The sequence below is a fragment of the Alligator mississippiensis genome, chromosome 3, assembly GCF_030867095.1.
Source record: "Alligator mississippiensis isolate rAllMis1 chromosome 3, rAllMis1, whole genome shotgun sequence".
NCBI classification, from domain to species: domain Eukaryota; kingdom Metazoa; phylum Chordata; order Crocodylia; family Alligatoridae; genus Alligator; species Alligator mississippiensis.
Genome location: NC_081826.1, coordinates 43,593,693 through 43,606,685, shown reverse-complemented (window position 1 = coordinate 43,606,685; position 12,993 = coordinate 43,593,693). Strand labels below are relative to the sequence as shown.

At 46.4% G+C, this 12,993-nt stretch overlaps 1 protein-coding gene across 5 annotated transcripts in view; it reads right to left on the bottom strand.

Moving 5' to 3' along the window:
* RAD54B (RAD54 homolog B) overlaps window positions 1-12,993 on the bottom strand; it is a 114,880-nt gene that overhangs the window by 22,802 nt on the left and 79,085 nt on the right. For all 5 annotated transcript variants that reach the window (XM_019495726.1, XM_014611665.3, XM_014611666.3 and 2 more), the window contains exon 5: window positions 2,105-2,392. In XM_019495726.1, the coding sequence (XP_019351271.1) occupies window positions 2,105-2,392 (288 nt within the window). The remainder of the gene's footprint in view (window positions 1-2,104; window positions 2,393-12,993) is intronic.

The following is a 12,993-nucleotide window of genomic DNA, read 5'->3' as shown; positions in this document are numbered from 1 at the left end:
ATTTGTCTGTGAACAATTCTGCTCTTACAAGGAGTGCCATGATATCCTTCATAACTACATGTGGTTGAGATCTATTTTTTTATTTGTTTATACAGGGACAAAGATGAATAAAGTGAGGAATACTTACATCAGAGGATACGTGAAGGTAGTGGAAGTATCTAAGAAAGTGTAAGAAAGAATGGCATGGTATGGGCAAAGGAGTCCAGAAAAATATGTGGGAAAAGAAGTTACCAAAATGACACTACTAGAGGAGGGAGAAGAGGAAGACCGAAGATGAGATGGAGATATATAGTAGAGGGACATGAGAGAGAAGGAGTTGAAAGAAGAAGATACATACGACTGAAAGTCAGCGGAGAACCAGAATCTGCAACAGCGACCCTGCTTAGATGAGACAAGCAAGGGAAGAAGAAGAGTTATACAAGGACAATGGGGTGGATAATTTACAGAAATGTAGAAAGTTAAATCCATCTGTGAAGACCTTACCTCAGGAAATAAGCTACAAATATAGGAAAAGGAATTTGATGTTAAAATGCAGTGTGAATGTTAAGTGACACTTTAATTGTATTTTGTAAATTAAAACCCATGTATTGCTTCTTTTGGTGATGACCATTTCAATAAACATTTTCTCTCATCTGAAAGATGGAATCTTTGTCAAATATTGCCACTAAGAAGCGGGCTGTTCTATTGGCTCATTAGCAACAGATGGAAGAGTAACACTCATTCCTGCAGCTCTCCCCTTCAAGCTCTCACCCAATCTGATACTGTGCAACTTGTGAGACCTGATGGGATCACAGCACAAAGCAACTGCAATGTTGTGTTACAGATCTTTTTTCTCTGCAATGCATATTTCACTGATTTGGACAGCTTAAATACTTTTATGTTTGCACACTGGTGGCTCTGAAGGGCAATATCTCTTGGGAACAATTCTAACTCCACTTAACCTCTTCACCACTGTTTTTCCATTACAATTACTGTGCTGCTCTGTTCTGCCAATACTCCACTAAACACAGTAGAAAGCTGAAACTCCTCTAGAACAGGGGTTTTCAATAAGTGTTCCCCTGCGTTCAGGCGGCTGGATGTGGGGGGAAGGGGGTGGCATGCAGCTGGATGTGGAGCACAATCTTCGCCCCACCACCCCCGCGTCCGGGCAGCTGGGCAGTCCGGACAGAGGGGTGTCACTGCCCTCACCCTCCTCCAGCCCTGCTCCTGGGAAGCGACGGCATGGGATGATGATTGGCAGCACTCTGTCCCAGCCTACCCGCACGTACCCCTTAGGGCCTTCCTGCATACCCCGAGTTGACAATGTTGGGGAAAACTAGTCCCCGGGTTCGTTAGGCAGAGGCTCAGATGAACGACAACATAAGTTTAAAGACTTGATTTATTAAAGAATGCATTCTGAACAGACAACTGCCCCGAGAGGAAACTGTCTGTTGTTCTACTTCGCGCGCAACTTGATTATATAGGAAGTATGATATAGGAAGTATGACATCATATGCATAGTAACAGATCCATCAATCTATTAATATCCACACTCTTCCTATACTAGTATCCTGTTTTTACTAAACTAGAATAAGATTGTTCCAGTTTGTGCTTAGCCTAGCAGTTTGGGGTCATGCCCTTTGACTTCCTCATTGCTTAAGCTGGATACCTGATCTGCTCGCTTACACATAATGGCGACTGACTTCGCTCTGTTCCCCTTCAAAAACCCCTGCTCTAGAACATTTAGAACTAATAAAAGTTTGTTTATTCCAATAAATTCATTTTACTTGGCAAGGCTCTTAGCAACTATTTTTTTTAAACAGACATCAATAATAATTAGGCAGAACTGCTTCGCGACTACAATGTGTAGACTGTTTCAGGTTATTACTCTTTTTCTACATATCAATGACACAACCGTTGTCTTGTGCTTCACAGAACACCTGATGCAAAATGATAACCCATTGTAATATAATACAGCCCTGTTGTAGTATTATTGGTTAATCCCACAAGGAATGCCAGGTTCTTATTTCAGTACTTCAAGAACTTTAACATTTTAGCCACATATTGAACTTTCATAATACAGGACAAAGAATGATTTAATATATTAAAGAATTCTAAAACTTACTTGGTGCATTTGGATCATGGCGAGGTTTGTAGCTCTGGGAATCTTTGAGTAAATTTTCTTTAAAGCTGGATTTGCAAATGTTTCTGATGGGGGTACAGAATGGCTTCATAGTAGTTTGTGAAGAACCAGGTGGAACTGTAGTAGAAGCTGTGACACCAGATTGAAAACATCTGCCACTCTTAAAGTCCTCTACTAAAATTACACCCATCACTTCAATTTGTTTTCCTCCAATCATCAGTGTTTGTCCTTCAGTAAGACTTTCCAGGTCTTTAGCTTTATATCCAGTACCTAAAATGACAGTTCATTTACTGAGATTTAAGACAACACAGTGGGTACTGTTTTTTTAACATCAGTTCTGTATTTTCTCATATACTACATGACTTTAAATAAGATATATACCTTGTTTTTGGAAGGCAAAATGTAGAAATCATTTTTTTTTCCAGAGTCATGGCTGAGTGTGACATGGAGGAAGCCCTCCTACAAACAGAATATCCAGGAAGCGAGGCATCCCAAAAAAGAATCTGCGTGAGGCAGCAAGAACTTCCTGGTATGCAGGACAGCAATAAAGTTGGGTCCCAGACCCTTGCAAGGGCAGCAGCAAGACTGTTACTTCTTTACTGTAAAAATTCTTTACATCAGTGGCACTCAACCTGTGGCCTGTGAAGCTCATCACTTACATGAGCTCACTTATGTCAACATAACTCCTGCTGAAACTCTGACTGTGCAGTGACCTCTCTGAGCTCACCATCATGTCAATGCAGGTTCTGGCCAGAGCCACTGGTTTTGTGTGGCTCTGGAGCCCAGGGATTAAAGCGGGGTGGGCAAAATGCGGCCCGCAGGCCATTCTATCCGGCCCGCAGGGCCCTTAAATAATTTAGAAAATTAATATTTATCTGCCTCTGGCTGCCTGTCATGAGACCCTCAATAGCTTGCCAAAACTCAGTAAGCGTCCCTCCACCCGAAATAATTGCCCGCCCTGGATAAAGGATTATTTGCCCCATCTTTTCCCCTACTGCTGAATTCAGTAGGGAGGAGGGGGACAGGGAATGAACCCATAGGTGCTGACACTAGGGACGCTCCAGGGCTCAAGCACCCACTAAAAAAAAATTAGCAGGTGCTCAGAACCCACAAGCCATGTTGGGCAACCCAGCCTGAAGTAACACGGTGCCTCTTCTGGGTATGCTCAGGGCTTGGTGCGGGAACACAGAAAAACACTCACCAGCAAAAAACAAAATCAGCACCTATGGATGAATGGCAGTACCATTAACATCCTGGGCTCTAGAACCATGCAAAATAAGTGGCTCTGGCCAGAGCCCACTGACATACCAAAAAGTTCAAAGAGACTACTGGGCCTGGAGAGCTCCAGCAGGAGCCAGGCTGACATGCAAGTGAGCTCAAATTGCTCACGACACATGCTGCATACAACCAAAGGAAGTGTCGTCACAACCCTCCCCTGCCCCTAACCCTCTCTTGGCCATCAGCCCATTTCTGATTTTACAATTTGGCTTGCATTTAAAAAAAATAAAAAATAAAAAAATTGAGCATTACTGCTTTATAAGTTCTTGTAAATAATCAAATATTGTTTCCAGACCACAAGCCTCATCAAGATACTACAGACAGCATCAAGAAGCTTACTTACCCTAAGCCAACTCAATTGGTCCTTGAAGCACAAGCTACAGTACTCAACCAATAGCTAGGGCTGTGAGAAGTTTAACGTGGCACTACACCCTTTCTGCTTGCTGTGGCCAAACAAGCAGCAGAGATTAGAACACAGCATCTGCTTGCTCCTGTTTCTACTCCAGCAAAGAAAAATCAGCTTCCCTGCTTAGGACATGCACCCCAGTTTTGGAAGGCTGATTTGGGGGAGAGGAAAAGGGCATGTGTTGTATATTGTTCTTCTCATGTCCTGTCACTTCTTCCTGCACCTGAGTTGGCTCTCATATTTCTGCATGGCAATTACATTGTGCCATAAAGACATACCCGGAGTCTCATGTAGTTAATGGTAGAAGCCTTTTAACTTGAGGTGAGGACAATGTTAAACTCTAGACTAAATGAGGTAGTCAAACACTAAAATAACCCAAGAGACTAATAATTAGAAATGCTGCCACAGTGATCAAAAATAAAACAAGCAGTTTGTGAGGAAACAACTTTTAACAATCTTAGTGGTCACTATTTTCCTTTTTAATTTAGCTGAGGGAATGAGACTATAGGCTGAACTTTGGAACAGCTGTATTTTCTTGCAAAACAACCAAACTGAATTTTTAACTTCCTACAGAGAAATAATAATGTCTTTCCAAGCTTATTCCTGAGCATCATGGAATACTTCCTGGTGGTTATAAAGAGCTGGCTCATGGCTCTGGTTCCCTGCACTGTCTTCTGTTAAATATCATTAAAAGGCAGTCAAAGTACATTACTTTTATATTTTTATATTTTTCCACATAAGTTACTGGTGCACAAGTAGCTCCCACAGAAATCTTATGCAATATCAAATGGGACAGGCAACTAATTTTTCTGATGGCTGAAGTTGCATATCATTCTACCAAGGCTATCTAACCCTAATATTGGCACATATATATGCACATTTACATACAGTATACATTATGCATTATATTACTATAATATCCCTTATATATTAAATGCACACACTAAGGCTATACTGCTTCTGCCAGTACCTGATCCAGCTCATCACTACATTGAGCTGCACAGACATACCCTGAGTCAAAAGACACTGCACACCAGTTTATTTAGAACTGAAATACAAATTTTAATTAATGTAGATAACATTCATCTGGTTTAAAATCTAGAGCTGATCATATAGCCTAGAACTACACTTGGGACATTCACTCACATCTGCAACTAATTACATATGTGCATGGGCTGTAAGGAACACATTAAAGACCCTGGCATCTATTCACTAGAGGTCTTCATCTTGTATACATCCTCCATTATATAAAGTTAGAAACTGTATGTTGTTGCTATAGATGTACAGCAATTTAAATAACTGAAACTCTCAGTATCCTTTCATAAAGGTACCTTTCAAGGCCAGATTCCATGTTTTTTCTAATTTAAATAGGACAGCACTGACTAAGTGTTCGACCATAGTAACACAAAGTAACTGAAACTGATTACCATAAGGAATTGCACTCATTGTCAAGAGTTGAAACATAACCGATAACCTCTGCAAGTTTGTGCACTCTCTCTCTCTCCATATATATATATATATATCATTTAGTTAGTATATAAAGATGCATATCTACCCTGCCTTCTGAACCTCTGAAGAGCCATCCTAGTTAAACAGTTGTTAAACAATGAATGTTGGTGCTTAAAAACTCTTCACTCAACTAGGGGAGGATGGGGTGTTCTTTAAGATCAAGCCCTTTCATTAATATATACCCAATCAAGCTGAAAATAGATGTATGTCATTAACTGTACATCTGTGCTTATAAACCTGGAAAGGATTGGAGGCACATAACGGACCTAAACTGTTGGGAAAACTGAATAACTAACAAGAGATCCACAGTGATCCTGGAGTCTGGCCTATGTCCATCCTCCCAGGCATGAGTATGTTATTTCAGTTCCACTGCCTGATCTGATACTGTTTAAAATTTGGTTTAATTTTCCAACAAAGTGCTTCTCTTGAGAAGAGATGGGTGTATTAGATCAGCATTTCTCAATCTGTGGGTTGTGACCCAAAAGCGGGTCACAAGAATATTTCAAAGAAAAATGCATGAAAGCGCAGGGTCTCCCCTCGCAGGCTGGCAGCATTCCAGCCTGCAAGTGGCTGCTTGGGACGTGGCCAGCACGCAGCCAGGCAGGGTAATGGGAGCAGCCCCAGCAGCCAGATGCAGGTAAGTGTATGTTGAGTGTGGGTTGGAGGGCCAGGGTGCGTGCCTGTGCGTGTGCATGTGGAAGGGATGGGTGTGTGGGGGAACAGGTGCCTGCTGGCACTGGGGGAAGGTTGCCAGGCGACAGGGCAGGGAGGACAGAGGGAAGGCACCTGCTCCTTCAGCAGGGGAAGGGGCCGGGGGGGGGGGGGGGGGGTGGAAGTTGCTTGCTGGCCTGGTGACACTAGGGCTGGTGCCCGTGCTCATGGGGGTATGGTGGCCAGGAGATGCTGCTCAGTGAGTGGGAGAGGCCATGACCAGGCTGCCTGGCATGGTGCAGGAGCCCCTGCCCAGGGCAGGTGCGCCACAGACCTGCCCTCCTCCTCCCTCCAGCCTGTGCTGGGCTGGACTTGCTCTGCTGTCACCCATACAAGCCAGAGCCACTGCAGTGACTGTGCTCCAGCCCAAGTGGGATGGAGACAGCTGGGGGTCCCCTTTGGCAGGGCTCGGGGGGGCAGGGGGCTGCGGGCCTAGCACCAGCAGGGCAGGGGGGTGTGGGTTGGGACAAGTCATCAATCTTGGCAAATGGGTTCCAGTACAAAAAAGGCTGAGAACCACTGTACTAGGTATGCAGAGCCCTGTCCAATAAAGTAAGCTCCCTTTGTCCTAATTTTGAGATAGAGGACTTCCCTTTATAGGCTTATTTCAAGCTCATTGTAGAAAATCTACATTCTACTACTCAGGCTGTAAACAGATGTCTCATGAAGCAGCTCTGATTGTTCTGGGTTTTGACTCAGTAGAAGAGCAGCATATCCCTTTAAACACATAGCCTCCTTCCAAGAGGCATTGATGCTCCACTGTCAATAGGTGGCAAAGGAGAGCATACAGCCTGACAGGCCTGTCCCTGGAATTAACCCCAATTAAATTAAATGAACTGCAAATAACTTACACACATAGTGCTGTATTTTTGTATAGGGGGTGGGGAGAGGGGAGGGAAAGAGGGCTGTTAGCACACTTTATATAGCATACTTCACAAGTATTTGAAATGGGACAACAGGTAGGACAACATCTGTAGGATCTCAGGACAAAAGGCTTTCTCCTGGGAGAAATGCAACAGCTGTTAACTGTAGTTCTCAGCTGGCATGCCATGGCACCCTGGGATGCTGCAAGAACCTGCCAGGAGCATTGCACCATCACCACTACCACAGGGTCCAACTGCCTTAAGTGCCTCTGCTTTCCGAGAGCACATCAGAGCCAAACTGAGGAGCAGAAGCAGGAGAAAGGTGTTAAGTAGGAAGGCATGCTGATTCTGCTGCAAATCTTTCCGGTTGAGCTCCAAGGTACTTTCTAAAATCAGAGACACACAGGGCAGTGTGTCTACCTGGTGGTAGTGGCATCCATCTACAGGCTGCTGCTACCACCAATTGGAACTGCCTCATGCACCTCCATTTTCAGGAGACACATGGGAACCAAACAAGGAGGAGTTGAAGCAGTCTGCCTGCCTGCTGCACAACATAATGCAGGCAAGCATGCCTGCAGCTGCTTTTCAGTTCAGCTCCAAAGAGCAAACACATGCCTCTGTTTCTAGCAGATGCCATGCAAGGTCAGATTAGGAAGGGCTGCAGCAAAAACATGTGGTTCTGCAACAGCTGCTTTCTGATCTGGCTCTGCAGGAAGTAGGTACACAGAGCAAATCCACCTGGCCTCAGTGGTGGTAGCAGTGACCACATGGTGGTACTCCCTTGGCCAGCTCCACTGTTACCTCCCCAGGCCTCATGTGCCCTTCTACCCACTCCATCTTCCTCTCACCTTCTCAGCGTTTCCTATGTTCCGCATATGCAGATCAACAACTTGTCCCTGCTAGCAATACATCCCAGACTGTCCAAGGTGTTTATAATGTAAATACTAGGATTATGTTTATATTATCATATTCAAGATATATTTATATTAGTCTTTTGATAGGGTGCCAATAAATTCTGAAAAGTTCTGAAGGGATTCCTTGAGTCTAAAAAGGCTGAGGACCACCAATTTACAGCCTTGTGCTAAAGGACAGAGAGCAGGGTTTTCATCAAGAACATGCTGAAAGAGATGTGCACTGGCGATTAATAACGGTGTATTCAAAGCACTAGACAACCTAGGAATCAGCAGGACTTGTACTCTTATGCCAAATTGAGGTTAGATCCAGGAAAAGATTTAGGTGGAATGTAGGTGCTTAAGTCCAAACTTGTGATCCTCAACATCTCCGCTCAGCTGCTACCTCATCTTGGAGGCACCTAAACTCCAGAAAGTCACAAACAAAGGAGCCTAAGATTCCCTATGTGCTTTGAAGTTCAACTTGCACACACTCACAAAAGTGCTTCAGAGCTGACACTGCCGAGCAGCCTAACTTGCCTTTAAAACTGATTAGGGTTCAAAAACTAGGTATTCCTTTACCTACAACTCTTGAAAGGCTTGATCTGGTAGGCACTGTTAGAGCATGCTCAACACACACACTATCCTCACAAAACACAGTGCCAGCAATCAAGAATCAACTAGAAGAGGAGGTAATGGTGGTCCCATTTTATATATAACAGACTAGTTCGGGGGTAGACAATAGGGCTGTGCGAAGCTTCGGTTGCCGATTTGATTCAGAGGAGATTCAGCCCAATTCAGCGGCCGAATCTCTGAATCCGAATCGAATTAAGAAACCCATTAACCTCCCCGAATCGAATCGGAAGCCTCCGATTTGATTCAGAGAGATTCAGCGATTTGGACACAGACACAGCTTTATATGTTTTTTCTGCATACCTCAAGGTACCAGGCGGCTCGTGAACGCTGAGATGGTGAGGCAGATGGAGCGTTCCACAGGAGTGCTGGGGGTTCCCCAGCACGCTCAGCAGCAGATCAGACCCGGAAGTGGACCCAAACCACTTCCAGTCCACTTCCGGATCCTCCGCAGAGTGTGTGGGGGACAACCCCTGCAGCCCCCCAACTTGGCAACTGGTGCCTCTTGAGTCAGGGGGGGTGGGGGGGGCACCACAGCCAATCACCAAGCTGGGGGGCCACCGGGGTAGTCCCCCGGAGGCTTGGTGGCGGACCCAGAAGTGGACCAGAAGTATTTCCAGTCCACTTCTGGGTCCACTGCTGAGCATATGGGGGCCCCCCCCACGCTCTTGTGGGATGGTCCATCTGCCCCACCATCTCCGCATTCACAAGCTGTGCCTGGTACCTCAAGGTATGTAGAAAAAACATATAAAGCTGTGACTATGGCCAAATCACTGATTCTTCGAATCAGAACTGAATCTTCAGATTCAGGCGAATCAAATTGGAACAGTGATCCGAATCAGCGAATCGAATCACTGCCCCCCGAATCGGGCTGAATCCAAATCCAAATCCAAATCAAATATGGCCCACTTCGCACACCCCTAGCAGGCAACATTTTTAGCCAGAGTGCCAAAATAAATGCAGTGTCTACTTTGTAAGGTGCTGGAATGTCAGTACACCAGAAAAACAAAACCGGGGTGGGGGGTACATGGCAGGATGCACTGCATATTAATGTAATCAATAATCATAAATGCTAAGGGGGGGGCATCATTCTGTTTTTTTACAGTTAATACCAGGTTTCCTAAACATTCTAAACCTGGTGACAATAAAAAAAAACTTCATATACTACCTTTGTTCTTGTGCATTCTTTTTTTGCTAAGCATGTTGTGATGAGAGAGAGAAAAAAGAGAGAGAGAGAGAGAGAGAGAAAGGAGAGAGAGAAAGGAGAGAAAAAATGAGTGCAAGGACACTGGATCCATTATACTTCCCTTTTCATCTTTACTCAAGGCATGTGTAAAGTAGTCTAGGAGAGTACATGTAAGCTTTAGCTTTCTGGAGCTTGATATTTGGAAATACTGTTTACATGACCAGGAGTGGCCAACCTGTAGCATGGGTGCAACAAGTGGCAAAGGAAGCCTCTGGGTGTGTGGCACACTGGGGAGGGTACAGGAAGTACAGTGGCAGATAGGGCAGAGGACAGAAAGCAGAGCATCAGATCAGCAGGGTGCAAAGGGCAGACAGCAGAAAGAAGAATAGCAGCTTGGTTGGGGAGTACAGGGTAGGGAGTAGGCCTGTATGAAGCAGCAAGTATTCACTTCGGATTTGGCCAATTTGGAGGGACAATGATTTGATTCAGTGATTCGAATCACTGTCCCGATTCAATCTGGTCGATTCAGATTCAGAGATTCGATGCTGATTCAGAGATTTGGCCATAGACTATAATGGGGAATCACTAAAATACCTATAACTTTGTCATTTTTTTGCAGATTCAGATGAAAACAGCAGGGATGGTAGCCCCTTCTGAGGGCATGAAGCCTGCCAAGTTTAAAGGAGACAGGTGCAGGGGTTTCTGTGAAAGTGTGCCTCAAACTGTTGAAAGCAAAATCCCAGCACCTTCAGGAATAACAGCTGCTCCATGAAACCAGGATCCAAGGAGGTACAGCGGGGTGTCACAAAATTCCCAGCAATGCTGAACACCCTCTCGCTTGGAACACTGGTCAGTGGACAAACAGGTATTCCTGGGCAACCATGGCCAGATCTGCCACACCTGGCTGCAGGTTGCCCAATAGGCCAAGGGGTCGCAGTGCAGCAGCTCCATGTCCTTGGCAAAATAGGTAGCGTGGAGGGCTCAGTGGCTACCTATCTGGTGCCTCTGGACCCCAACACTGAAGCCATGCCCTTGGCCCACATTGACAGCATCTGTGGTAGAGGAGATTGGTTCGTGGTTGGAGTGCTGGCACGGGAAAGTGGATCCCCCTCTTCCACGTCCCCCTGCCTGTGCCCTTCTGCCTTCCTGACTCTGTTCACCAGCACCTCTGTCCAGTGATCAAGGGTTTTGCTGCTGCAGATGCTCCTCTTCACCCTTGGGTCGCACATTCCCATCAGCATGTGGACCGTACCGGACCACAACGGATCCAGCCATTTTTTGATGCCCTCCTTCAGCTGTTTTACCAATGCATGCATCTCATGTGAAAGTGGTTTGCCCAGCCAGGAACACTGATCTCCTGGAACTTCTCCATTTCATTCTCAAGCTCCTTCACTACAGGGATTACCTGGCTAAGGAGGAAATCACCAGCACTGAGGCTTTCAGTGGCCTCGAGGACCAGCCTGAAGACAACAAAGATCTGGGAGACAGTATCCCACTCAGTTTTAAGGAAGCCGCTCATCCCAATCTCCCTGAACTAGGGCCTTCTGTTGCTCAACCAGCCTTTCCAGCATCAGGTATGTGGAGCTCCACCGAGTCTCCACATCCTGCATGATTTTGTGCTGTGGGATGCTCAGCTCTGCCTGTTTGTCCCACAGCATCTTGCCCCCCTTGATGCTCCAGTGGAAGTAGCCCGCCACTTTCTTGCATTTTGAAATAAGCTGGCTGGTAGTAATGACGCTGTCACTGGGAGCCCTGTCCCCTGATGATGAGGTGGAACTGGTGTGCCACACCACTTTGACCATATTGGCCCTGTTGTTGGTGACCATGAACCTGCGGGTGAGCTCACCCTGCCCAATGAGCCACCCCTGAACCATGCAGTTCGTGGCCACCATGATCTCCCTTGTTGTGTGGATGGGACTTCCCATCCATCACCTCCATTTGAAAGAGAGCCCACCAACATTCTGACTGATCGCAGAAGTGCCCTATGAGGGAGAGGTAGGTATGATCTCCACCACAGCTGCTCCAGATGTCTGAGGTGAAATGCAAGGCTACGTGCAGACCTGTCTTATGCAGCTCCTCCCTCACGTACTCCCTGCATGCCTCATACAGGGAGGGCACCACCGTCCTGCTAAAGGTGGTGCGTGCGGGCACTTGATATAATGGGGCCATGAGAACCATGAGCTGCCTGAACCCTGGACACTCAACAAAGGAGAAGGGCTGGCCATCCAGACCAAGCATCTCCCCAATGCTCCGGGTGACCTCGCTCACCTTCAGAATGCGCCCCCCCCTTTGTCTCTGCCTTTTCCCCACTGGTCCAAGGTGGCCTGCCTCTGCTTCTTGGGGGCAGGGTCTTTGAAGCGAGAGGGGGACTTCTTTTTGGGCATGCTCCCACTGGTGCCAGGCTGAGGAAGAACAAGGGCAAGGGGGTGCTACCTCCTAAGATGCAGCAGCATTGCTGTGGTGGTGAGGTGTTTCATGTCCTCCTGCGGCTGATCTGCCTTCGGCAGTGCTGGCAGGTAGCATACCTGGGATCATGTGCCACCTCAAAATGATCCCACACTACACTACATACCCGCTTCTGGGTTGAAAGTGGGGATCCTGCCTTATCCCCCTCCTCACCAGGCAGAGGCACAACAACAGGAGCAACTGAGCAACCTTCTCCCACAACCTCCTCTGAAGTGCCTTCCAGAGAAGGAGGCCTGCCTCTAGGGGAACTTTGACGAGTGTGGAACACAAACTCAGATTCTCCCTCCTTCCCCAGAATTTCCCTTGCTATGGCCCTCAGCTCCTCTTCTTCCAGATCCAGCTCCTCCTTTGGCACTAGAAGGCTCATGCTGGGAACTGAAACTGGGGTGGAGAATGTCATGCTGCTGCTGGTTAGTGGTGTTAGTGGTGGTGGTGCCGGTGCAGGCACTGCTAGCACCTCCTTTCTCTCACTAGCAGAAGACTCATTGCTGTCCGTAATGAGGGTGCATCTATATTTGGGGCGGGAGGAAACTTGCAGCTCTCCCTCTGCTCCCCCCGCCGCGAAGACCTGGCACCTGCCTTTCCAGCATGCTTCATGTTTGGCATGCTGCAAAATGTGTGTGTGTAATATATGTTGTGCTTTCCTGCACAGTGATGACATACTGTCAGGAAAAACACAGATTTCTTTTTGTTGGGGGAACAAATCAAGGCAAACTAACAAGAACAAATAAAAGGATTTTGGGGGAAGCATAAGTTGAAAGGAATGGATAGGGATAACAATAGGGATTGTAGGCAAGGGTAAGTAGGAAAGGATTGGATACAACTTACAAGAAGAGAGACTAGCTAGCAAGAGACACCTTTCAGATGCTTCTGCTCCAAGAGAGACACAGGTCACAACAGGCACAGATCACTTCAGACACAGCTTTGTA